Source organism: Pygocentrus nattereri, chromosome 20 (assembly GCF_015220715.1).
Source record: "Pygocentrus nattereri isolate fPygNat1 chromosome 20, fPygNat1.pri, whole genome shotgun sequence".
Lineage (NCBI taxonomy): Eukaryota > Metazoa > Chordata > Actinopteri > Characiformes > Serrasalmidae > Pygocentrus > Pygocentrus nattereri.
Genome location: NC_051230.1, coordinates 9,563,928 through 9,590,854, shown reverse-complemented (window position 1 = coordinate 9,590,854; position 26,927 = coordinate 9,563,928). Strand labels below are relative to the sequence as shown.

The 26,927-nt window shown below is 40.2% G+C and overlaps 1 protein-coding gene across 16 annotated transcripts in view; it reads right to left on the bottom strand.

The window, feature by feature from the left end:
* camk2b1 (calcium/calmodulin-dependent protein kinase (CaM kinase) II beta 1) overlaps nucleotides 1-26,927 on the bottom strand; it is a 107,097-nt gene that overhangs the window by 28,570 nt on the left and 51,600 nt on the right. For 5 of the 16 annotated variants that reach the window (XM_037531432.1, XM_017725426.2, XM_017725429.2 and 2 more), the window contains exons 6-14: nucleotides 24,091-24,163; nucleotides 17,433-17,535; nucleotides 16,206-16,289; nucleotides 15,937-16,031; nucleotides 13,006-13,128; nucleotides 12,827-12,910; nucleotides 12,052-12,094; nucleotides 11,389-11,484; nucleotides 4,907-4,941 (exon numbers count right to left, since the gene is read on the bottom strand). In XM_037531432.1, coding sequence (XP_037387329.1) covers nucleotides 4,907-4,941; nucleotides 11,389-11,484; nucleotides 12,052-12,094; nucleotides 12,827-12,910; nucleotides 13,006-13,128; nucleotides 15,937-16,031; nucleotides 16,206-16,289; nucleotides 17,433-17,535; nucleotides 24,091-24,163 — 736 coding nt within the window. Of the gene's footprint in view, nucleotides 1-4,906; nucleotides 4,945-11,388; nucleotides 11,485-12,051; nucleotides 12,095-12,826; nucleotides 12,911-13,005; nucleotides 13,129-15,936; nucleotides 16,032-16,205; nucleotides 16,290-17,432; nucleotides 17,536-24,090; nucleotides 24,164-26,927 lie in introns of all 16 variants that reach the window. The other 11 variants (XM_037531428.1, XM_017725432.2, XM_017725431.2 and 8 more) reach the window with 4 other exon arrangements.

Below are 26,927 nucleotides of genomic sequence, written 5' to 3'. Positions count from 1 at the left end.
AGCTAGGGGTGCATGACCTAAATGATCCAGGATCTGTGTCCAGTCTAAGAACGTTTTGTGCATTTTAGCTCACATTTTACACCAGGTTTGTATTGTTTGCGGTACGTTTCTGAGGTGCTGGCTCAGGAGATCTCCATTGTCCACTGAAAACTGGCAGAGACTTTGGACTGTAGTTGCGGAGTTTGACTGGACCACAAGCCAGGACACATTTCACCGTGGTACTGGAGTTTAACCAGGCCGAAAGACCGGACACTTCATACCACCGTAGCAGAATTTGACTAAGCAGCGAGCCGTTGTGACAGCAGGGTGTCTGACTAGGCTACGAGCCGAGGACTATGTGCCATGAGAGCAGAGTTTGACTGGGCTGCGAGCTAGGGGCTTTGTGCCATGATGGTGGAGTCTGATTAGGCCACAAGCCAGGGAACTACAGCACTACAACACAGTGGGGAGTTTTTCTCCCTGCCAGCCAGAGAACTGTCTGTTTGTGTGTGCATACATACTACTGTTATTGTTAAAGTATCCAAAACATTAAAAAATGAAATCATCCAGGATCAAAATGGGCCTGAAACAAAAAAAAAAATGAAATGATCACACTGTCAATATATACTCCTGAGATCAGCAATTGGTCCATTTATTTTCATTTTTGGACAATCTTACAACGTAAATACTGTCAGCTGCCAGGTACAGGCACGCTGCATTTAAATGTTCTTTGTCCATGTCTGTCCATGTGTGAGGCATATACAACAAACCAGTCTTTGTGTTTCATACCAGTGTGTTCATTTAGGCTGCAAACTGCAAGCTTCGAGTAAAGGGCAAATAAACATTTGCTGCCCATTGCTTAAAAAAAAAAATCAGCCAAAACATCTGTGATCTGCCAATTTGGCTGCCATTGTCCAACAGAATTGGAAGCGTCCACACAACCTAGTTATTGCCAGTGCACCCCTAAAGGAAACTATGGAAAAGATATTTTATGTACCTGGTGCAAAGTTATAAGGGCAAAGAAACAGGAGAAGGAGAATAATGCACCAGGAATATGTTCAAAGAAGAACATTCTGGTCAGACACATTCTTCAGGTGTTGAAGACAAGAAGCACACTGGAAGAGAGGATTTGGGGAAGAAGGAAGGAAGTGAAGGATAAGCAGTAAGGGTTCTGCAGGTGGAGGATGAGAGTGGAGTACTGTGCGCACGCACTCCAGGGAGAATAAAAGTATACATGCTATAACAGAAAAGATTGAAGTGAATCGTCAGATGCACTTGTGGCTAGAAGTGGTCAGAAATGAAGAGCAGATTGCAGAAGCTAATCTAACATCCTACCGGAGAAAGCAAGAGTTCCCCAAAACATCAGTTGGAGTTTGGTAATGTAGTTACACACTGAAGCTACAAAGCTAATATACCAAAGAAGTAACAGAAGCTGTCTAATATACCATTGAGCCATTTTCAGGGTTTGCGTAATAACCAGAGGTCTTTAAAAACATCAGTGTCACTGCTGGGCTGTCAAGGTTCTTCAGACTAGAGTTTTAATGTTTACAAGATTATATCCAGATTAATCTTTTTCATTTTGCAAAATAATAACTCAAAGGAAAAAAGGCTCTGGGGAAATCTCTCTTGAGTGTGACTCACTACTACAGTACAAAGCAGTAGTATTTAAAGAGCTGTATCTAATACAGAACATCCTTGGAAAACCATTTGCTGTGTAATCAGGAAGAACTCTTCATTTTTGCGCATCACAGCTTCCACTCGCTTCAGTAGGAGAGCAAAACATGAATGCAGTGTTATGTAACCGCTGACACTGCGCACATTTGAATACAAAGTGAACAAGTTTAGTCTGTTCTGAGGAAGGAGCAGAATTTTTTGGCAGTGTGTGGAGGAAGCAAGAAAGGGGCAGATGCATTGATGCTATACTGCTATATCGCTGGAAGAAGAGCGAAGGAGGGAAGAAAGGAAGGAAGGAAAGCGAGGGAGTCAAAGCGAGAGAAAAAGAGCCGTAGTTTAAAATGGCTGATGGAGGACGTGGGGGAGCCTGTTGCTAGGCGATGAGAGGAGCACAGTGATGCTATTTCTGTCGCAGAGTTTCCAGGGTTCAGACTCGCGGCTATTCCTGGAACTAGAGTCACATTCCCAACTGAACTAACTCTTCTCGCTGCTGCCGCATGCGCGCACACACACACACACACACACACACACACAGCATGTGTTAGAGAAAGGTGTACTGGTTGCTGTAAGCTATGGTGGTGGAGGAGGCCAATAGTCACTAGGAATATGCACCACAATGATTGAGAGGTTACGTAGCTGCAAGAATTACACTTTGAGTGTGTGCTTGTCTTCATACAGTACTGTGCAAAAGTTAATTTATTACATTTTTAAGTACAAGTTAATAATTTTAGGAGATATTTGAGATAGAATATAATCCACTTGAATTAGAAAAGGTACAGTCAAAAAAAATTTATTTTGACTGTTCCAGTTTCCAAAGCTGGAGTTCAAAAAATGGGGCTCCATCAATCATGTAAGATCTGGTATACCACCAAAATGGTCCCCATCATATAAAAAGAACTTAAAACTTTCATTTTTGAGAGAGAGGAGAAAATCAAGCTCCACTTTGTTTCAAATCTAGAAAAAATCCACAGTCCATCCTTCTACTGTGAGAAGACGACTCAGCGCTATGGGTCTGAAAGGATGTGCAGCTGTCAAGAAGAACCTCACTGAGAACAGGATAGACAATTTATAAATTAAACAAAGAAGGTGCTGGTGTTCTCAGAACAACGGACTGACCAGCCCAAAGCCCAGACCTCAACATCACTGAATGAGTTTAGGATCATGAGAAGCAGAACTTTGTGTTTCCTAAGTGAGCAGAGCATCTACAAATTTGCAGAGTGTTTCATTGTTTTGAGCATTCACAAAATGCAGCACATATATAGGCCTTTTGATCAAAGCTTTTTTCTAAGCTGCAGCTCATTTTTTGCAGTTCGGTCTACTCAGCCAAAGTCAATTTTCTGTTACATAAATCATTATTGCTGGAACAAAACTCCTCATCTAGAAAATGGTAAGTTTACATCAGTAGGAAAAAACATTTCTAAAGGTTGTCTGCAAATGACATCATGTCACTGCAGAAAAAAGCAAAAAATTGACAGAAAAACACCAGCAAACTGGTGAATTGTCGCCTGGGGTCAGGAGGCCCTGAGTATTGCATTTGCACTGTCCATCTGTGGCCGTGCACTGCTGATAGGTTTAAAACAATACGTACAAGCAGCGCCACTAACACGGGACTAACATTCACTCAAAAGACAGAAGAACATGAAGTACTCATCCTGCCATGCCAGCTTCTTGTTAAAATTCTCTAGTTCCACCTTAAATGATGTAGCAGTTACAGTCAGGCGTAACAACTGTTGCACCAGCTAAGGTGGAACAGGAAAATTAGAATAGGAAGCCAACTTCTGCCAAGTTGTATGCCCCCACGCGTTTGTGTGCTTTCATTTGTCTTTTGAGTACAAAGATCTCAGGAGGATAAGGGAGCTGCTTATATGCACTGCCTCTATAGCAGGCAGGTCTTTGAGCCGAACTGAGCTGAAAAATCATTTCTCTTTACAGCGTAAGGAGTATACCGTGATTTTCCGTTATAAACAACTGTCCTTACATGTCATCGGAACTGCAAGACTACAAACAACCTACTGATCTGTTCTTCATGAAATTTAAACACAAAAAGAAAAAAAAAACTTTAGAACAAAAACAGAGATAAAGGGTTGTGTTTCTTGCTTATTCTTGAAGCTGTAAAATAAATAACTTGCACTTAAAGGCCATTTTGATGAAAAAGTAATTAATTGCAGGGTGGTCTTTTGCACAGTGCTGTAGTTTTTATTGAGAAAAATGTCCTGATTTTGTAGCAAAACCAAACAGTTGAGACTACTGAGAATGAGACAAGGGTTAGGCTTTGTATCACACACACATACATGTATGACCCCATGTCCTGACATTATATAAAAACATGATTCTCAGTGGGTATGAGAGCATTTGTGTGGTGTCTGAGAGTGAAGGAACCTTAAAATATTAACAAGAGGATTTTCATGCATATGCTGCGTTTTTGCCATTTTAGGCTCATATTACATTTGAGTGCCTTCACTCTATACATTGTATTTGGCTCTCATGGAAGATTCCAAAGCTTCCTCTGTGACATCACACCCCCGCCCCTCATTTTTATTCTCCACGACACCTCCCACACACGCGCACATGTGCAGACGGAAATAAATCTTCCAATCCATTTCTTCTCCTCTTTCAGGGGGGGTATCACTCTCTAGCAGACCGGATGAAGCTTGTTTCACCCGTTTGGTAACACCTTATATTACTGCGCCCTGATTTCTGTGGAACAAATCTAGTGCATAAATGACAATGAGCAGCATTTCATCCACTCACACGTTTTCTTTCTAAGTTCTTTACTGCACGCTGACACTGATCATAAACCTGAATGATAGGGAATAAAGTAATGTCTATAATAGTGAAAATATCATAGCGAAGTGACAAAGTGGTGGAGCATTAGTATGAGAAGTCAATTTAGTGTAAGAGAAGAGTTTTTTTTTCATTCTTCAAAAGAGGGAAAGAACAGAAAGCTGGAATGTAAAGGCTTCTTATATGCATAAGTATCAAGTACAGAAGTCAGGTTTTCACTCAATCAATCAAACTCAAGCACAGATACACAGAATATGATTTCTAGCTGACATTGTGAACTGTCGCAACAAAACGTGACGATGCAGGAACCACCAGACATGGGACACACAATTGGGCACTGACACTGATAGCAAGAGCAGTAGCGCTGGCAGAGGAACACAGACAAGCAAAAGTGTGAGAAATGAAAGTGCAAGGAAGTGAAGGCCTTAGGTCAGGTAGCTAAAGGGAAAAGGTTGAGAGATGGTCTTACCTTAACGTCAGCCTTCTTGTTCAGCAAAGTCTTGGCTGCTGCAGAAGCACAAATGAAAGAGAGAAAAAGGTTCAGCAAACACTACAGATCAGCAATTATTCCCATTATACTTACCAATAAGCATGTATCTTAAGCAAAAGACAAACCGGAACATGCTCAGTTTCCCATTTACAATGATCTCCAACAAAAGTATTGTGGCTTTGGGTTTCCAAAGAAATGTCTCCACCGAGAGATGCTACAGTGTTAAGATTTCAACAACAGCCTCTTCAAAGCTCTGGGAAACTCTGATCAATTCAATCACGATTACCTGCTTGTACATTGAATCCGATCAGTTGTCAGTACACTGCCCTCTAGAATTACTGGCACCAAAAAGGCCATAAAAAGTGTCTTTGTTTATCAGCAGCTAGATTATTCTCACAAACAAGATGAATACTGGAATCCAACCAGAAAAATTTAAATAACTAAAAATGAATGTGTTCCCTTTCATTCGATATAAAAGAAATGATGTTTGGATAAAAAATTAGAATGACTTCATTGATTTTAACTTAGCAGCTTTTTATTTTAACTTTTAGCAGCATTTGTAACACAGTGACAGCAATAGGGTTAGGGTTTAAAAAATAAATAAATATATTAATAAATATACTTGTAATCAAAAATGTAAAAAAAATCTGGTACCACATAATCTTTTAAATTATATATTAACTATATATTTTAGAATTTTAAAATAATATTTCTTCATCTGCATGATCACGACACTCATGTATTTACGGACATGGTTTAAGGCAGTTCCAGCTGGACCTCAGGCTAAAGATATGAAAGAAATCTAACCTTTCAGAGAGATAAAATTACTCAGAGAAATAACTCGATATCAGTAGGATAAACGGCACTTTAATTGCCTTTTATAGCCTAATAATTCAGAGGGCACTGTGTATAAACCTCTGCTGGAAATACAAAAATAAATATATTCATAAATCATGCAAGCCTCTGCATTCTCCATTATAAGATGTTTCCTTAAAAAGCGTGCAGAGTCTGGCACTTAAAACACTTTTGCTTAAAGGTGCTTAAGGTAGGAAAGCTCCCCAGATAGCATGGAGACAAAAACGTGTTATTACAATAACAGTTTTTTCTCTTCTTAAAGTATTTTTATACTGTAGGGTAAAAAAAGAAACGGACAAAAAGGACTTTTAAAACAGGACAGAGAAATGCTTGTAACTCTCATGCACAGATTTCAAATATTGTACCCACTGCACCTTTAAAGCAATACTTGTGTAAGAACAAAGATTGTTAAAGTGATATATAACTGCCAGAATACAGGTCATTGTTAATACATGTAACAAATGTATCACTGTCACAAGAAAACCATCCATTCCTGGAATCCAAAAAGCAAAACCCCTTAAATTCTGGGCCATTTACAAAACCATCTTTAAACGATTTGTAGTAAGGAGAAAACAAAACTGATAAAAATAAAGAGTGATACTTTATTCTATTCTAAGTGGTCCTTTTTAGGTGAAACAAACACTGAACTGACTTTCAGTAACATGTCAAAAACATATGAAGGTTAGGATTAGGTTTTGGGTTAAGCTTAAGGTTACGGTTAGGTTCTGGGTTGAGGTTAAGGTCAGGGTTAGGATTAGGGCCAGGCTTAGGGTTAAGTTCTGGGTAAGGTGGGGTAAGATTAAGTTTGGTGTAATAGAAGTAATGTATTAACAATACATCTGCTTAATGTAAGTAATGCATCAACAGAACATCTATAAGATATTTACTTCAATGTATTCAGATGCTTCACTACTGCTACTTCACTGATATACTGTCAGTGTGCTACTGATGATCTGTTAAGAGTTTATTAATCATCTACAAAGACCACTCCAAATAAAGTGTTACCAGATAAAGCCTCAAAACTATAAAAGCTAAAAATAGCAGTGATTTCTGGTTTCCCTCTTGAAGAAATGCTTTCTTGTGGCATGCAATAATGAAATCAGCTTCAAACCTTATTTCTCACAAAAGATTTCACATTATACACTCATAGCCAACACTTATGCAAGAGGCTGCTGGCAGAGCAGATTACACAGTATAAAGTTATGATTTCCTACACTGCATTCTTCTGAAGTACACAACCACAAGGTCCAAATGTTCAGTCCAAAGAGAGAAGTGACGATGATGCTGGGACTGGCCATATATAAAATTGGTTAGACCAAGTGGAGTAGGACCATGTCAACTGAAATAGCACTATAACATTTACGGCTTCAAATAAATTTTCATCTGAAAAGGCCACAACATACAACTGGCCTCCATCAACCTGGTTTATATCACAGCCCTACTGTTATGTTTCCTAAAACAGAGGCAGGGTCTTCAAAAATGCCGATACACTACAGGCCTCTTCAAACTTAATTTGCCAGGTCAAAGAGGTCAGAGAGAGGAAAAGAGCAGTGATCCCTGTGGAGAAAACTTAACTTGTGCTCTATGGTAAGAAAGAGAGAGGGGTAGGATCCTTACCTTGGCATAAACACAGAGAGCAAGAACAAGAGAAGAGAAGAGGAGGACAGTAGAGGTCAAAATATCAGCAGTACTTAACCCTAGTCTTTAAGCCTTTGCTCTAGATGCTCTAAGGACCCAGTGATGAGGAGTCAAAATTGACATTTTCCGTCACCAGGTTGAACTGAGAAAAGTGAGATGCTACAGACTATGTTCATTAGTATTACAGGAAATGCAGCACACAACTTATTGAACTCTAACAGCTATGGTACTTTTATGTTATGTTGAGTTTCCAGTTTACAATGTAAAGTTACTGAGCTGCCTAGTTTTAGCTATTAAAATAGATTTTAGCAGTGTGATCTCCAAAAAAGTGGTATTTTACTGAGCTTTTTAGGACTCACAACATTCACAACACCTGTGTAAGATTGTCAGCGATGTAACCGAAGTAGTGATTCAGGCAACAAACAATGGGAATAAAACGACAAAGACAGAAAAGCAGACCAAATAGATAGAGGAACTGCTTGCTGAATGCAGGCTAATATAAGCCTTTTAAGGTTTATAATGATATAAGTCTGTATAACCTTGGTATTCAACTAAAAACTAACAAAGTCCAGATTAAATTTCTTGCTTGCAAAGAACAAGACAATTAAACTAACATAAGTCAACAGCGACAATGGTTCCCTTTGATACTTAACCATGAGAATGTGTAATAAATAAAGATAATACATGCATAATTAAATAAATAAATGTCTGTTCATAAGGTAACATAAACAAAACAAACTGACAAACACATTTGGGATCCTATTAGGTTGACCTCTGGGTTTAGTTTACATGTTCTCTAAACTGGATGTTGTTAGTAGGTTGGTTCAAAGTGGCAGTTAACATTTTCCTTTTTGACAAGCTATTACTGTTGTCGTCACTGGCTTTCCTTAGTCATGATGTCGCTTCACTACTCACAGCAGACCAGTGTAGCTAATAAAACACTGGACAGGTAAAAAAACAAACAACAACTTCCACTGTTACCATTCTAAATGTTTTTAGTCATCTGTTTGTGACATTTTGCACACACAGAACTGACTCAATTTCTATATTTTGACAAAAACCAAGTTGTGTGCTGCAATTTCTCAGTTTGAATGGGATTTCTGCCAGCATTCTGTAAAGCTTCTCCAATGCAGAGCATGGATAGGTCAATTGTGATAAACTATGACAAGAGGAGAACCACACAAGACATTAAAAAGTAAACTCCTACTGTGTTCCAGTGACTGGCTTTGTTAATGTATGAATCAAGAAAATGGTGTACATGAACGTTAAAGGGAATCATATTCCAGATGTGGTTGTATTTGAGTGGCCATGGCGAGGTATTTGAGCTGAAGCAGAAGCTACAGCCGAGCACGAGGAGGCATGGCTGGAGAGAGGCTAACCAAGAGAGGCAGTATGGCATGAATATTTGATTGCAGGCGTGTGGAGACAGCATCAAATATGAAGCGCAGCCTTTACACCGAGCCACAGCCACCCTACTCCAGCTGAGAGCACCAGCTCTCCTCTCAACCCCTCCAAATGAGGGCTTTCCAATGTGCTCAATCTAACAGGACTTCACCATTTAGAACGGCCACAGATTTGAATATTTGATTGCAGGCGTATGTAGGCCGCATCAAATATGAAGTGCAGCCTTCTTGCACAAAGCAACAGCCAGAGCTAGATTCAAATGAGAAACTGCTTTATCACACTCCACAAGCCTATACTGCATCTCACTGTGTCCTTATGGATGTTTTATTTAATCAGGTTTTCTACCACAGCTCAAGATAGTTTGCCTCAAGTAAGTAGCAATGGGTCCATCTGATTTGCACACCAAAACATGCTCAGGCATTTATAATGTATATGCACTCACTGGCCTCTTCATTAAGTGCACCTACTTTGTGTCTACACTCTTTGTCCATTTTATCAGGTCCACTGACCACATAGGTGTATTTGGTAGCTCTACAATCACGGACTAGCCCACTTTTACCTCATTTATGAATTGTTGGTACCTCCCACCACTGAGCAGGTATTTATTTTGTGGATCATTCTTAGCACTGCAGTGACACTGACACAGTAATAGCATGTTACTGTGTCCACTTGCTGTCCACTCTGTTAGATGCGCCTACCTTGTTGGTCCACTTCGTAGATGTAAATTTAGAGAGGATAGCTCATCTGTTGTGGCAGTTTGTGCTGGACATCCTCTAGTCCTTTATGAGTGGTCAGTTCCACAGGATGCTGTTGGCTGGAAAATTATGGGTGGTGAACCATTATTAGTCCAGCATTGACACTGAGGTGTTTAAACACACCCTGACTAACATGTAACTAGCATGTCATTGTCACTGCAGCACAGATGTGGGAAGTGGGGATGCTGAGGGGGCAGTAGCACCTCTAGATATCAAAACTGCTAAAAATATATTTTAAAAATAGACAAATAAAAGAAGCAAACTTTAAACTAATTTGAGCATTGTAAAGACCTGTGTACACTGTACAATTTTATCTCTATGCTTTATTTCTGAATTTTGAAACTTTGCAGCAGTCATGCACTATTTAAGGCTTTGCAGCATTTTCATTACAGCAAGGCAAATCGCTTCCTTTGCTAACTGTTGGCTGCTTTGGGGTTGTGCCGTTTAACACAAGCAATATTAGTGGCCTAATATTGTTGTTTACACTATTATTTATATTGCTTGGTGTGTACTCGAGTGTTCAATTTCAGCGTGTGACTATGGCTGTGACACAAATCAACAACAGCAGCAAAAAAACTGTAGATTTTGAGCTTTGTTAGATCACATTCCTCCATTATCACAACAACAGCACTGAGAAATCGCATTATTAACAGAAAAGGATAGATAAAATGGCAGAAATAGCTACTTCTTGTGTCAGTCTTAAAGGAAGGGCTAAAAGACTACACAGAAAAAACAGATGGACTACAATCTGTAGTTGTAGCTGAGTTACAAAGCGCACCAAAGTGCAATGACCTATATGTAAGTGGACCTGATGAAATGGACAATGAGTACAGATGCAAGACACGTGGACCTAATAAAGTAGCCAGTGAGTGTACATGTAAATATCAGCGTCAGTAGGTAACATTCACCAATGCAACAGTCTAAAGTTGGTCAAATGCACAGTATATACCAGCTCACTCCAACAAAAAGGTCTTACTCTGTGCACCACAAAGTTTCCACCATGCACAGTTTGCTGTAAATCCAACCCCCCCACCCCCGGTTAGTGAACATGCGTTAGTCCAGTCGCCCATGCAGCATTCAGTACAGCAGCAGGCAGCCTGTTCCATTCCCACTTTCAGGGTGAACTTCACAATCTCATACAAATACAGAGGGACAGGAAGGAGAAGAGGAGGAACAGGGCTGAAATGAAAAGAATGATGATTATGGGATGAAGAACATGACTGTGGAATGCATACGATGGAGCACACTAATAAGAGATGAAGACATGGGTGAAAAGGTGAAAGTACTAAACACGTGTTCTCAGTAGGGCTTCGATGCTATTGGGAGGATTGACAATAATAATGGACAACCAGAGTTGCCAATGAGCTGCTGGAAGGGACAACAGAGGAGGTGGAGCTGGAATGGAAGGAGAGATAACTGAAGTGAACAGAGAGAGACAAATGGAGGAGTCAAGTGAAAGACCGGAAGAACAGGGAGGTAAAGATGAGTCATTGTGAGTGGCACATGCTTTTAGCCCCATGCAGCGTGGGAAACGAGAAAGGTGGATGAAAAAGGAGGAAGTGACCAGGAAAAAAGAGGAGAGGGTAAAGGAAAACATGGGCAGGTGAGGAAAGAGAGCAGTAAGACTTGGGTAAATGCATAGATAGAAGAAGGGGCAAAAGAGGACAAGCAGTCAGGGTAAGGAAAGAGTCAAACAACAGAAAGTTGAGAAGAGGAGGACAAAGAGGGGGGTGGAATGAAGGAGAGAGGAGGAGTGTGTGAAAAAGAGGACAGGGGGAGGAGAAAAGGCCCCCCAGGGGGCTCTGCTACCTTGTTCCACCAGCCCTGCTGTAGTGCCTGCTGCCGCAGCAACAGCAGCAGCAGCGGCAGTGACCGAGGCCGGAGCCGTGGTCTGCCTGCTACCCACTGACACAAACGCACGCACGCACACAAAGTGAGAGGGGGAAACAAAGAGAGAGGGAGAGGGAGAGAAAGAGAGGGAGAGCACAGGGAGGAGAAAATCGTTCATTAGTCTAAGATCACAGAAGAAACGAGGCTCTAACAGTTTAACAGGAGGTCAAAATGGTCCCCACTGAACTAAGTGGAAAACCTGTCACATTAGGTGATCATTTTAAAAGCACAAGAGAATATCAGTCACCCAACCGTACACGCTGTAACATCGCTCCACACAGAAAAAAAACAGTGTCACAGACGCATTTCATTAAAAGGCAAACACAGACTCATGTTCCTTGCAAATTGACAAACAGTAGTACGTAAGGACATGGAGGGATCAAGAGATGTGATGAGCAGTTCCTTAAAACAGGGTCCATAGGTGTCTGTCAAAATAAACACATAAATAAAACAAAAAATAAACTACATACAGACTCGACTCAGGATCTCGGCGCACTGGAAAAAACAAAAAACAAAAACAGAAAAAGCCATTGGGAAGATTAATGTCAAGCAGACACTGCTAGCAGCATCCAACAAACTTACCAGAAAAGTTCCGTGACACTAGCATGGTAGTCAGGATAGCCCCCTGCAAGGGCAGAGAGGAACCAAGAGTTATAAAGAAAAAGCCAAAATCAGCAAAACTATTCAAAATACAATAGCAAATACAATTCTAATCACAGGATTTTTGACAAAAAAACAAAACAAAAACAAAACCTTGTAACTTTTTAAAATGGAAAAATGGCAAGTCTCATGGAAAGGCTATGGAAACTGTCAATAATATTTCATGAATGTCTACTAAACTTTTCATATTATATTTTTTATTTTATTCACGGTAGAGAGGTCAAGATGGACTGAGGAGGAGACAACAGTGTTTTTAAAAGGAATGCTGTCTTAGTCTTACAGAGAGAGAGGCTTAGAAAAGACTACAGCCTTTGTAAAGGGAAAGTCCCCTAAACAGCTCAGTATGTCACAGAAACATTTCTCTTGTAACGGGTAAAAAGTAATATTAATAATAAAACAAACATAATTTCCTTATCAGTAGGTTATGGGGAAGTCAGGGAAGCCAAAGGTGCATAAGTAGGTGAATTTAAAGATTAAACATGTCAGACATTCTTCAAAACAAAATTTAAACCTTTAACTTACTTTACATGAAGTTGTGTTATTACGTAGAGCGTTTTGATTACTAAAAGTCAGTTTGATGGAAATAAACTCCTGGGCAGCAAAAATCTAATTTCTGTAATGCACTTTCAATTTATCACTTGCAATTTGTGTACAACGTTGATGGAAACAAACACGAAGAAGTGTATGAGATACACACTTTAAGTTTCCTCCTGGCGTTGAACTTCTTCAGACACTCCACTGTCTCTTGTCTGTGCATCATGGAGGCCACTGTAGACCGTTGCTATAGAGGCACAAAATGGGAAATAGAATTATAACATATTTGTGTGGGTACTTACATGAATGTATAGAAAATATCACCTTCGTTTGTGTACTTACGCAGACCCATGGGTGTTTGAGGGCCTCTTGTGCAGTGATTCTCTTGGCTGGGTTAATGGTCAACATCTGGTTGATGAGGTTTTTGGCTTCAGGAGTGACTGTGTCCCACTCTGGAGATGGAAACTATCAGAAACAACAAAGATCAAATGCATTCCCATACTCTCAACTGTGAATCATGAACCATTCCAGAATTAAGCCCAAACCAATCTAGTGGGCTCCTACTGTCGAGCAGAGACAACGTGAAGCAAAGTGGATAGTCCTAATGCACCTCTTTGAGTTTCAGTGGGGCTCACAATTTTGTCTGAATCCAACTCACATCAGGAAAATGAGCTGACAGACTTGATTTTTATGCTTTCTTGCTTTCAAAGTAGAGTCTCAGGACCTAGTACTTGTCTTCAAGTAGCTGCAAAACTCTCTGAGAACCTTACCTCCAACTTGTCATCTGGTATGCCTGGGTGAAGCAGTTCCCATGCTAAGGACTATTAGGTAGGCCCTAGTGCATATAGACATGGACACACCACTCAATGAACTTCCATGTCTACCATGGTTTTGTTGTAAGGCTCCTGGCACCCCTGAGTTTGCTCAATCTGTCTGTAGGCAGGTGGAGCTTTTCTTGCCTGATACGCAAACCTAGTGCCAAGGCAACATGACTAGTGACCACAGCAGAGTCTGACCAATATGGCCAGGAAGGCAGGTCTTCAATCTTTAACCAACAGTTTGAGCACTGAGTGCAGATACACAGATGATGCCCTTATACAGGCTTATGGTACTGCAGCTAACTGGATAACAGGGAACTTTTCCTTCTCCTTTCCCAACATTTTGCTCCTTGCTCATCTGCTGTTTTCATTAAAGGCTTTGTTCCAACCTGCTGAAATGAAGCTGGCTGCTAGAACTTGAGGTTATACTGCCTGAGACATACTATAACATGAGGTTATACTGCCTGAGACAGCTAGAAATGCATGGATTCTTAGCCATGAGCTTTCAGCCAAGTTTGGCTGGATCAGTCCCAGCTGCCTAAGATGCAAGAACATCCAGAGGTGTCTACCAATTTTGCCCAGACAACTTTTCAGCTGTATGACTGAAGAGGAATGTTGCATGGTTATAAACTTCAAAGTTGCTTCTGGGCTTCAGTGTATAGGTGCCTAAGGGTTACACATGTTACAGGCCAGGTCAATGCCAGAGCCATCTCTGCAGGAGCTCATTTAAGCTTTTGGGCACACTGGCTCTCCTGCAGCTTGTGTAAAGCTTGCAGCTGACTGCAAATCAGGAAAAGAGCACCCTCATGCCAGCACAAACACCTCAGTTCATAAACCTCATCTCAGGCTCCATGATGCCCTCATTCACATCAATACAGTTCAAGCCATTCTTAACATCCTTTCCAGCATCATGCTGGGTGGCAACCTGACATTCCTGCTTCGCCTATGCTTACTGGGCATGATGACAGCAGCTTCAGTGATCCTTGCTTTGGGTCTGCTGCAACCTCATCAATTCCAGATGTGCCTGGAGAGTTTACATCTAGATTTGGTAAAGGAGAAACACATGGAGACATTTATACATCAGGGCATGCCAGCTCCAGAACCCTGGAGACTAAAGCTCCTCATCAATGCGTTTCTGGGCTTGATCCTCTCACGCATGCAAGTGATCACAACTGTTGTGTCCTCAACAGATTGGGGGGAAGATTGGCACAAGTATGGTATCAGTGGGAAGCAATCGAAACCAATGGTCTTAAGACATACACCAGATGTAGTTATGTGCTTATTACCTAACACTGGAACACTAGTACATCAGTCACCAATAAGAGGCTCATTGTGAGCCTATCCTTTGCTTAGACCAGTCAACTAGGTGATGGCCTTACTTTCAAGGGATGGGCAACTACGCGTAGAGGTGGTCCAGACTATTTGGAACAGTAAGTGTGTGGATTCAATGGATTTGTTTAGCAGTGCTGCTAGGCCTGCATGTGTTATTGCACAACAAGGTAAACTGCTTTACTCCTTCCTTCTGTTTCATCCCATCCACAGCACAGAATTCAAAACTGCAACCAACATGTCCTATTGTGACTATCCAGTCACTGGAAAATGTTTTCCAACTGGTGTGCAGCATTCAGTCTCCATGGTTGAAAAGTAGTGGACATCTATGCAGCAGCTACTTGTTCATCACCCTTTATGCTCTCCTGGCTATGAAGAGTCAATATGGAATACCCTTGGGTAGGGGGACCTACCTGGTGCTACCTCTGCTTCACAAGTCACCACTGGGCTATACACAGAAAAAATGTATGAAATTGTCATTGGGGCAGTACCCCACTTATCACTGGGGTGGTACCCAAACCCCAAAACCCTTTGAAATTATATTATCTCAGTTGTATCCACACACCCAGTCTCATCTCCAGGCTTTTTATTGTATTGTTTTGTTCTAAGACATTAGTTTATCAAAAGGTATAAACACATACTTCTCATCTGGGGGGAAAAAAACTTATTTAAGGTGTACAATTGGACCTAAAAACCACTGTTGTACCTTTGAGTGAACATTTACACTAAAAACAGTAAAACATGTCTGCACAGAATCTTTATTTCTAACAATGTACACAGGCTATGAAGGTAACAGTGATTTCCATGTGAGTGGTGCAGCTAGGGTACTGGCCATGTCCTACTAGCTATGAAATGTTTATGGGCTGCGCAACCAGAGAAAGCTTGTATGTGAGAAACAATGTCAGGATGGAACAGGTACAGCAGGAAAAGGTAGGTTTAGGTACAAAGAGAATGAAGGATGAAGGAAAAGGGATTAAGTAGGAAGGGAGGAATCAACTGATGTTATATGGAAAGGACTGAATAAGGGTGAGAGGAGAAAGATGACAAGCAGAGAAGACAGATGGAACAGAGAAAACACATGAGAAAGAGTGCAGGAGAGGGAAAAGGGGAAAGAAGTATAACTCACGTCGTAAGCTCCAGCTTTAATCTGCTGGTAGAGCTTGTGTTGGTCTTCATCCCAGAATGGAGGATAGCCAACCAGCAGAATATAGAGAATCACACCTGACAAACGAATACACACAGCACTGACTTTCTCTTGTGTTTGTGCTTTCAGTCTTGATATTTGCATGGGTATTCAGGTCTTTCGAGTGTCTGTGTGTGTGTGTGTGTGTGTTTGTGTGTGTGTGTATGCGCGTATGTGTGCATATTTGTGTGTGTGTGTGTGTGTGTGTTTACCACAGGCCCAGATGTCCACAGGTTTTCCATATGCCTCCTTCCTCAGCACCTCAGGGGACAGATACCCTGGTGTCCCCGCAAAACCTGCAGAACACAGACACATACTTGTATTAATCCCAAGCCATTACTAATAACTATGTTCATAATGTATGATGAAGGTAATAAAAAGTCTCCTGTGGACTATATAAACTGTGGTTTTAATCCAATGATACAGCTAGCAATCCTGGGTCGACCAGTGACATTTAAAGCAGCTTTGTGCAGAACTTTAAAGTCCCAATCAGGAATAACAGAAACACTGCCAAACCTTACTTAAAGGGCCAATATCTTGGAAAATGGTCCAAACATGGAAATCATGCAGCAAAAACTGCTCGTTTTTTTCTCAGCAGCACTGAGTGATTTTAGAGTGAGACGCAATACAATAAAGCCAATCAGAACAGAGGCTATTTATCTATTAACAAAAATATAATAACAAAAACAGCTTTTTTAATTCAAAGGGATAAAAAATAGTCTGAAAAATTAATTAATGTAATTAAAAATGAATTATGACCATTTTGGAACATAAACAAAACAAAGAAAAATGTAGGATATGGGCAAAATAACGCAGAATGCACTTCTTAGCACATTTGACCGACTAACTAAATAGCTAATAGCTAAATGTGAGACTGCACTGTGAGAGATTGACAAGGCATTTTGAAACAGACATAGGCAGTAATTTAGCTTAGCTTAGATAGATTATATATCTACATCAAGACACGTAAAAAAAAGCAATGACAGTATTCACTATGTTTGAAAACTAGCCTTTCCACAATGTTACTGAGTCAATGAAGGCATCCTCCATGATGACTGGTCAGCTGAGAATGACATGTGACACTTTTTTGTTGCACTCAGCACAAAGGTGAAACTTTTTCAACTTAAGTATGTTTAAGCAATTTAAAAACAAAGTGTGCTGCAAAGGCTTAAGAAGCACTTTTTAGTTGCAGAGCATGTTTCACCATAGACAACAACAAATGCTTGTCCAAGTCTGAAAAGGCATTATCTGAATGCCCCCTTAGACAGCCATTACTGGCATTTAACAGGAATCAGCAGTAAGTGCTGCTTTAAAATGTCTGAATGAGAAATATCAAGGTCACATAACTGCTGGTTGAACAGAAAGTTAGTTAGTCTAGCACTAGTAAACGTGACTCAAAAGAAAAATGGTACTACAGCAGAGCTCCTGCAGTAACATACCAAACCATGCCTGCTGATCTCCCTGCACCTCGATGGCCAATCCAAAATCGGCCAGCTTCACAGCGGCATTCTTACACTTGCTGGCCAGGAGCAGGTTCTCCGGCTGGATGAAGAGCAGGTACAACATTAGTACTTCCACAAGAACACCCAGAACGCACAGAGACACAAATACTTACAGAGATATTGAACACACACAGCCAGGCACACTATACATGCAAACATATGCACATAAACTGCTGAGAGGTAAATGCAACACAGCAAAATCCATACACACACAATTGCACAATCTCACACATTCCCTATGTTCATTTGTTAAGACAAACACACTCACATACAGAGAAAACAAAGCACTGTTCTTAGCTGAAACCTATTGATTTAAGATAGAGATAGCTTAGTTCATCTATGGCTCACACACACAGCAGTGTGCAAAACTCGGAGATCTCTCTTCATTTATTTTATTTACAGTCAAGTCAGTCTTTACAAGTTATTTATTTTTCAGCAGACATTTCTCAGGAAGCTAGACAAAGGTTAACCCACTTGTATGACTGAGGATAGGTTTACACTATGTAGTAATTGTCTCGATAATTCAGGCAAAAACTGTGAACAAATTCTTGAGAGTTAAAATTTGGTGGGCTTTGAATGTTTAATGTAACATGCTTCATGACGATCGATTTAGTGCCCCTGGGACCAAAAACTGTGTGAGACACTCTAAAAACAACCAGTAAAGAGCAGCATGAAATGATGTGTGTTCGTTTATGTGTGGATGAGAGGGAGAGAGGGATGATTAATTAAGGTAAAAGCTCCATTGATCACAAGTTTTTGAATATTAGCTTGTTATTAGTCTGGTCCAGCATGCAGTCAGGGACAGAAAAATTAGCTCACTGACCTCAAGTTCACTTTGTAAAATGAGCATTCCATGTTGTTTTTCCCCCAGCCAGGAACAACTCCAACCTCTCCTTCTTAGCCATCTTATATGTGTGTCTTATCTTTTTCAGACAAATTATTATGATTACTAAGAGGTATTTTAGGGTACTGTCCTATTTCTTCAGCAAAAAAAGAAAGCATACACAGAATGTTGTCTTTTTCTTTCCTTGTAAATGTACTGCCACAAAGTCAGTCTGACATGGAGCTTGGCCAATATTTTATCAGCAACATCTCATGTAATGTGGCATGCTATAAATGTATAAGGCCACTGTGTAAAGTGCGCTTAAGTGTATAAATGTAAAATAAGTGAAAACACTGGAGTTCAAAAAATGATTAAAAGATACAGAGAAAAGGTGACTCCTAACAACCATCCAAGACCGGGTAGCCCACCAAAACTGTCCCCATCAGATAAACAACACTTAAAGCTTTCATCTCTGAGAGAGAAGAGAAAATCAAGCTCCAGGCTTCCAAGTCATGTTCTGTGAAATATAAGTTTTCTGCTTTTTCCTGATATTGAAAAATGAACTTAATGGCTGTTGCAACTGAAAATCAAACAAATGAAGGGAAGTCTCTGACTGTTACACAGAACTGTATGCCAATTTGTAAACACAACACAATAGATGTATAAATGTATACCACTAAACGTGGTGAGAAGGTAGAAGTTTGTAATCATCGTACAAGATCAGTGAAAGAAAGGCATCACAGTTTTGTGGCTATATGACTCTCTTTTGAATGTGGGGTGTGGCAAAAGCATTGTTTGCCTGGGCTGATTTTTAAAGTGTATGTGTGCTCCTCTCAGATGACCCAGATTTGCTAGCCTCATTACTCTCTGTCACTAACTGATACTAATAATGTGCTAAGCTGTGTAGGACGTCCTAATACTCTATACACAAACACACACAAATGTATACACCTGCTATCACATAACTGAAAAAGATGTTACATAACTCTATCAAAACCCTGACAAAGCACAAATGCCCTTCAGAAAAGACGCCAATGCAGTTTAAACGTGACACATTTATATCTCTTTCCTGCATTGCAGGGGCTTGTATCACTGCAATCCATTCATCTATCTCTCTCCCCCTCTCTCATTTCTCTTAGGCACTAGAGTATGTTCTGCATCACAATGGAAGGGGTGAAATGTCCACCTCATTACAGCAAAAATGGGCAGACATTCACCAGTCAAATTCGTTACACCTGTAACCTCTCCTTTCACATTGCACATCAGGACATACAAGATGAATAACATTAGCTGAATCCAACCTACTATTAACTCTCTATGATATAACTATGATTTTGGTTCACTTCAACCTTTTGTTGGCTCAGTAATTATCTTTGTAATGTCACTCCGACCCTGTTAACTCCAGGGTTCCTAGTGACTCTGTAATTCTCTGTGTGACATCACTACCACCCTGTTCACTGCAACCTTCTACTGACTCAGTAATTCTCCTTGTGACATCACTACCACCCTGTTCACTACAACTTTCTATTGACTCAATAATTCGCTTTGTGACATCACTACCACCCTGTTCACTACAACCTTCCATTGACTCAGTAATTCTCCCTGTGACATCACTACCACCCTGATTACTTCAACTTTCTATTGACTCAGTAATTCTCCTTGTGACATCACTACCACCCTGTTCACTACAACCTTCTACTGACTCAGTAATTCTCCCTGTGACATCACTACCACCCTGATTACTTCTTCAACTTTCTATTGACTCAGTAATTCTCCTTGTGACATCACTACCACCCTGTTCACTACAACTTTCTGTTGACTCAGTAATTCTCTTTGTGACATCACTACCACCCTGTTCACTACAACTTTCTATTGACTCAGTAATTCTCTTTGTGACATCACTACCACCCTGATTACTTAAACTTTCTATTGACTCAGTAATTCTCCCTGTGACTTCACTACCACCCTGTTTACTTCAACCTTCTATTGACTCAGTAATTCTCTTTGTGACATCACTACCACCCTGTTCACTACAACCTTCTATTGACTCAGTAATTCTCTTTGTGACATCACTACCACCCTGTTCACTACAACCTTCTATTGACTCAGTAATTCTCTTTGTGACATCACTACCACCCTGTTCACTACAACCTTCTATTGACTCAGTAATTCTGTGACATCACTATCACCCTGTTCACTTCAACTTTCTACTGATGTAGTAATTCTCTTTGTGACATCACTACCACCCTGTTTACTTCAACTTTCTACTGACTTGTTCATTCTCTTTGTGACATTACTGCCTGACTGCTCAAGCTTCTATAGCCTGCGCTTCTTTTAGCTCTTCTCAGCATTTTAGTCACCCAAGAGCAGTAATATCACGCAGCTAGAGCTTAGCATTACTTCTGAGAGGTTAAACTTGCCAGCACTGTACAGTGTCAGAACACAGGGAACTAATCCAAGCCTTAAAGCTGGATTGTGGGAGGAATTTTGATGAACAGCAAAGCTGGAAAAATCTCTCTCATACTCATCTTTAAACTGTGGAGTTTCTGTACTAACCTGCACCACTTTCCAATTTCCTTTCACACCCACATGAACAGACCCACACAGAAAACAGCACAGCTCACAGCTAAAAGACCATCCACTGCACTTACAAACGATCAAACATAGACAAGTGTGTGACCTGCTGAGTGGCCTTAGCTGATTTGAGTGGGTTAAAGTTGCCCTGGCTTGGATTAGTTCAGAAAAGTCTTTTACTCTGTGTGTATGCATGTGAGTGAGATAGGAGAACAGATCCTGCTGTGGCTGAAGTTGACAGAGCTCTCGATGTGGGGTGTATGTGCGTTTCAGAGAGCTCTTTTTGCTGTTGAGGCTGCTGCATTCCTGCTCTGGAAGAGTGGGAGTTGCAGACCTCTATTCAAAAGGGCACTCCAATTTAGGCAGACACTGATAGCGTGAAACTGGAGTGGCCCTGCACTCAGGGGAACCTACTAGCCTACTAAACAATAATGCAGCACACATGGCCAAAAACGATAACCAGTGTTTAAAGAGGAATTCCACAGAGATTTAAAAATTCTTCATGATTGAATCTCTGAGATGTAAACAAATTCAGGGAAATTTAATGTGAAATGCTTAATACTAGAGAAACATACTGATTTTACCCTGCACATTAAAAACTATGTTTTAAAACTTCTCAAACTACTGTATAACAACATCTCAGTTATCAGGTAGCATATTTGTCAGAATTTCATGTAATAACTTTGTGTACCTAGTTCTGGCTGATAACGATAACCAATTTTTAACGACTTGTTCTGGCTGATAATGCAAGCCAATACTAGAAGCCTGTTTCTTGCTGATATCTAGTTAATATAGCCAAAATTTGGTGCCAAGTTATCGACTGCAATTGGTTGCATGGATAATATGAAATACTGTCGTTACATATATTGCCATGAGAATTTTTACTGCTGCTAGTCAACCCACACCACTAGCGTGTTGCTAGGTGCCATCTACTGACCTGCATGCACACGTCACTCAGCAGTGCACGTGCACATCAGAAATAGTTTTGAATAGTCTGCATATCAGAGAAGTCTCATTTCAGCAATCTATTCTGAGCATATTAGTCATTATTTTAAGTCAGGTCCTACAGTTACATGACTGCAATAAGATATTCAGTTCCTTAGCAATAATATTTGCTATCTATTACACTTTAATTCCACCCCATCGAATCTGAACTTCCTTCCACATTCAAGATACATTATCAGAATGGTACTGGAGCATCACTGCAGGACACAAGTTTGCCACTGTCCCTTTAAAAATAAGTATGTAGTGTTTAATTCTTGCAAAAACTATTTTGCAACTTTGACCATATTTGTTGGCATGACTTAAAATACAAACTTCCAACGCCTTCTTTCTTATGTTTTGCATCCCTATTAAACTTACAGATTCACTATCAAATAGGTAAAAGTCACCAACACATGCAGAACAAGACCACACACACATGCTCATTAAAGACAAGACAGCCAACAGCTCTAATCACAGCAAACAATGGGGTCTTTCAAAGAAGATTAACTAATCTTCCAAAACAAGTCCCTCCAGGCAGGATCCTACTGTGTCTAGAGCTGCAGCTAAACTCACACTTCAGACCACAAAGTTACTGCACAGTAAACTACTGCAAGTATGTTGGACTCGGATTCAGCCGAACAAACTGGTAATAGCTGTATTATCAAAACTGATCTGACGAGAAAAAGCATCAAGTATCCTGAGCATCCAGAGGATTAGTCATTTCACAATCTCAATGTAGTTCCACTTACTGTAATGCAGGGAAGCTGGTTAAGTTACCAATAAAGGGTGCATTTTTCAGAAGTGTCAGCAAGGGTCAAGAGGTCACAGAGGTGCACTCGAACCTGGGTGTGGTGACTGGTCTGCACCTACTGTGCACTGTGCTTTATAAGAAGTTACACTTCCATTAGAGTAAAGAGTGAAGCTTTGTTATTTTGAAGGAGAGGTAGAAATTTTTCCCATGTCACTAATGGGGTTCAGCAGTCCGCTCTCAGTGCTTAGAGGTATTATGAAGGTAGGAACATGTATACTGTATCTCCAAAAGTTTGCAGACACTCATTCAGCTTTTGTTCTGAAATCAAGGGTATTTATCTGCCTTTATGCCCCTTTTGCTGCAGTAACAGCTTGTACTCTTGTGGACGAGCTTTAACACTAGATACTGGAACACTGCTGTCAGGACTTGATTGCATGCAAGATTATTAGTGAGGTTAGGTACTGATGTAAGGTTGTGATATTGTGTGCAATATATCATAAACCAATCGAGCCCTCTACAGGTAATCAGACAAATGAAGAGTTGCCACCACCACACCATCCGAGCGCAACAGAATAAAGGAGTTGTAAATACGGACTGCGGGCAGACAGAATATCCTCTAAACTGATTTCCTCTTTCCAATAAACAGTTTCAGCACGACTAGTTCTGTGGTAGTACCACATTTCCTGCCATGACATGGACTAATGTTATACATCAAAATAAAACAGATTGTGAAACAAATCTAATTACTTTTGTGCATCTTAAAGTTGCAGATGCCATGTTTGATTGACAATGGTGCTAGATGGAAATTATGTGCAACTGCCGATACAACGGATGATTAGCTCTGAGGCACTATCACCACTCCAACACATCCTAAATGTTCTGGATGTAGCTCTATCATTCTAGACAACACAGTTCTATTCAGCTCCTCAGCCCAACACTGGGGGCTTTAAAACCTTCTAGATGGGCAAGGTGACTAAGTTCATTTGAGGCTGCTCTAGAGTGTCCCATTGTAATGGTCAGTGCTTTTCTGTGGAGATTACACAAGCTGTGTGAGCGCAACTGAACACCTTCAACAGTGGGTGCACCTTAAAGTAGCTGAATTGACTAATCAGAAACTGTCTGGATACTTTTGGACATATTATGTATAGCGTAATCAGCATGTCAGATTCCTGGCTACATAATTACAATCAACATTTTTTACAAAAACTACTCTTCACTTCAGCTGCTGTAGTCTCACCTGACCAATCATGAAAAAGTCTTCGAGCATCAATGACACATGGATGTAGCGATCACTGAATGATCAGAACACTACAAGAAGATATTTCACACAGTGAAAGCTAAATTTCTACATCCCACACACAATACGCCATATCACCTGCACAGTCCCAGACACACACACACACACACACACATACTTGTTCACACACTACTCAGCAGACAATGACATGACACCTGTCACTCACCTTCAGGTCTCGGTGCACCACGCCCATTTGATGGCAGTGAAGCACCGCCTCCAGGATCTGCTGGATGCAATGACTGCATGCAAACACCAGGGGGCGCATGTTAGTCTGAGCAGCGCTACAGTCCCGTGCACAGGCCAGGGGTGGGGGAGGGGTGAAACTTGGGGCAGGGCAGAAAGGGTTGGGGGGTATATCTCTATAGACACAAGCTCTTGCCTCCCCCCTCCCCAAGAAGAGTGAGGAACATATCAGCGGCAAAACCTGCTTCAGCAAGCATACATGTCTATTAGGGTAGTATGAGACATTAATACCTATTACAGCAGTAATAGATAATGACCAATGGTGCAGTGAGCACAGAGATATTTTCAGCTTCTGCTATGATGTTATATTTTTGGAGCTGGGCCCATAATATGGTTAATGGATTGAAACCACTTGGCTAAAAATGATGTAAACCAATTAACAGCCTGGAGGCGGTTATTTAGCTGTGAGAGGCGACTCAAACATCAGACTAAATTATTTAAATACAATGATTTCCTGATATTTACAGTAATGTAACAAGTACACTATCAGCGATAGGACAGGTCTTCAACCGTGGACCTTGAATCAAGTTTCCATGACACCAGGAACCCAGTTACATTTATTAGAACAACAACAACTTCCTGTAATCATAAAATATAGGAAGGTCATTCTCACAAATTATTAAAAATATTTGAGAGCCATAAGCATCAAGCAGATAAACAATATTCATATCACTGAGCAGATCCACTCATACGATTAAATCATTGTTCCATTTTAAAATGTTCTGTTTTACGGGAAGGTTTCCATATAGGCATTTCTCATTACCCATGTTTTTTTTTTTCATTTTTCAATTTATTACTTAGAAAAAAAGTTATGTTGAGTTTATAGTACTTTTAACTGTTGAATCTAATTATTTTAATGACTTACCATTTTAAATACTCTGTCCACCTACAGTATACACATACAGAAAAGTTATGAAAAAACAAAAAAATAATAATTTACAGATTTATCTTCAAGCCTTACTGAGAAGTTGGTCACTTAAAGTAGAAAATGTTAAAATCTTGTAAAAAACAAGTAAATGTATTGTTAATTTTCAATTATATAACCAGGCATCACTTTTTGTATAAAACAAAATAAATCAATAAATAACTAAAAAATAATCAAAAATGTCAAGTTGGGTCCTAGTATGTGTCATGTTTGTAAGAATAACCCAGGTCTGGAAACTGGTTTCAAGGTTTCTAGTCTGCGACCTGTGAACTACAGAATAAGCTTGGTAATGCTGTTGACCTACACTCCGCCCACAAATGCGGCTACTTCTTTTGTAGCCACTGAATGACAAATTGTAGCCAAATTTGCTTTAAGTCAGTAAACAACATTACATTAGTTGACAGTTTACAATGCTATACTACTGAGCTGTAGTTGCTATGTTAACAACACAATTTAAAAAAATCAATCAATAAATCAGTTCTAACAATGTGACCTTCCACAGAAATATTAAATAAATATCACTTATAATTTATTATACACTGTAATTTAGGGGTAGGTGCCATGGCACAAAAATCACAATACTGGATTTATGCAATGCATCACAGTTTTATGTTTCTCTGAGGTTTGATAAGTTCAAACAGATTAATAAAAAGAATGTCATTCCATCTTTTATGACATAATCTGAAAGCTGTAGCAGCCCTTTCATGACGAATGGACAATGAACACTATGAAAGAAAGCATTTGTGGGTGGAGTGCTGACATGTCAATTAGGTTACCTCACTTAAAGATCAGCTAGAATTGCAAAAGAAACAACATAATGCTTCCTGATTTTGATGAAACAGGGCAGCTGTTTTGCCAATGATATGCAATCAAGACATCAAGTATTATGACCAGAAATCATACTAACTATACCACAACCTCAAAACTAGCTCAAGACTGGACTAGAATTCTCCAGCAGATTTTAAACGTTTGTGCTGATCAGACACATTCTGTGATATTGTTAGGCTGGGAGGTAAGGCAGTGTGTCTATGGAGAGTTTTCTTTTTTTCTAATCTATATTCTCTGCCTCTCCATGTACAGATCTATCGGAACTACCTACATCACAGAGTACTGAGATATTATTAACCAGGAATTCTGTATTTAGTAATAGAAGATGTAACAGAACCGCAGTGTTACTACTACCAGGATAAAAAAAAAAAGCACAGAACAGACCAAAAACAGATTCTTGTTGTCCATTGTGATAAATGCAGTCCATTACAGAAGGAAATAGTATTTAGGAGATGAAATCTGACACAGGGGAACCACACAGGGAGATGGACACAAAACTATGGACAAGTTTTCATATATCTATACAGGACTGGATAGATATATCAATACGAATACTGGAAAAACAATCACGTGATGTTCCTTTGCATGTTTGTGTGTTTGTGTGTGTATGCGTATGTGTGTGCTTGCGCGTGTGTGGGAGGCTGTTCACATGCTCACTGTGGGGCAGCAGCAACGCACACATGCATGCAAACTGGTTGCTAGGAGACCGCAGCGTGTCGTCATGCGTCAGTGTAGAGGGTGCAGTAGTGCTTTGGGGTGCAGAGTGTAGGCTGGGGGAATGCGGAGGGGTTTAGGTTGGCTGTATCACAGCGTGGACCCTAATTCTAACAAGTTTACTATGCTTGAATAGCTAATAGTTATATAACATACAACAAGGGCATCAATAAGGTCATAGCTACACTATACTCAGTGTAGGCATGCGGCGGTATATAATAGTCATTTATACAGTGCAAAACTACAAAAAGTTCAGTTCCAACAGTCAGTTCTGAAAACACCGTTTGATTGGC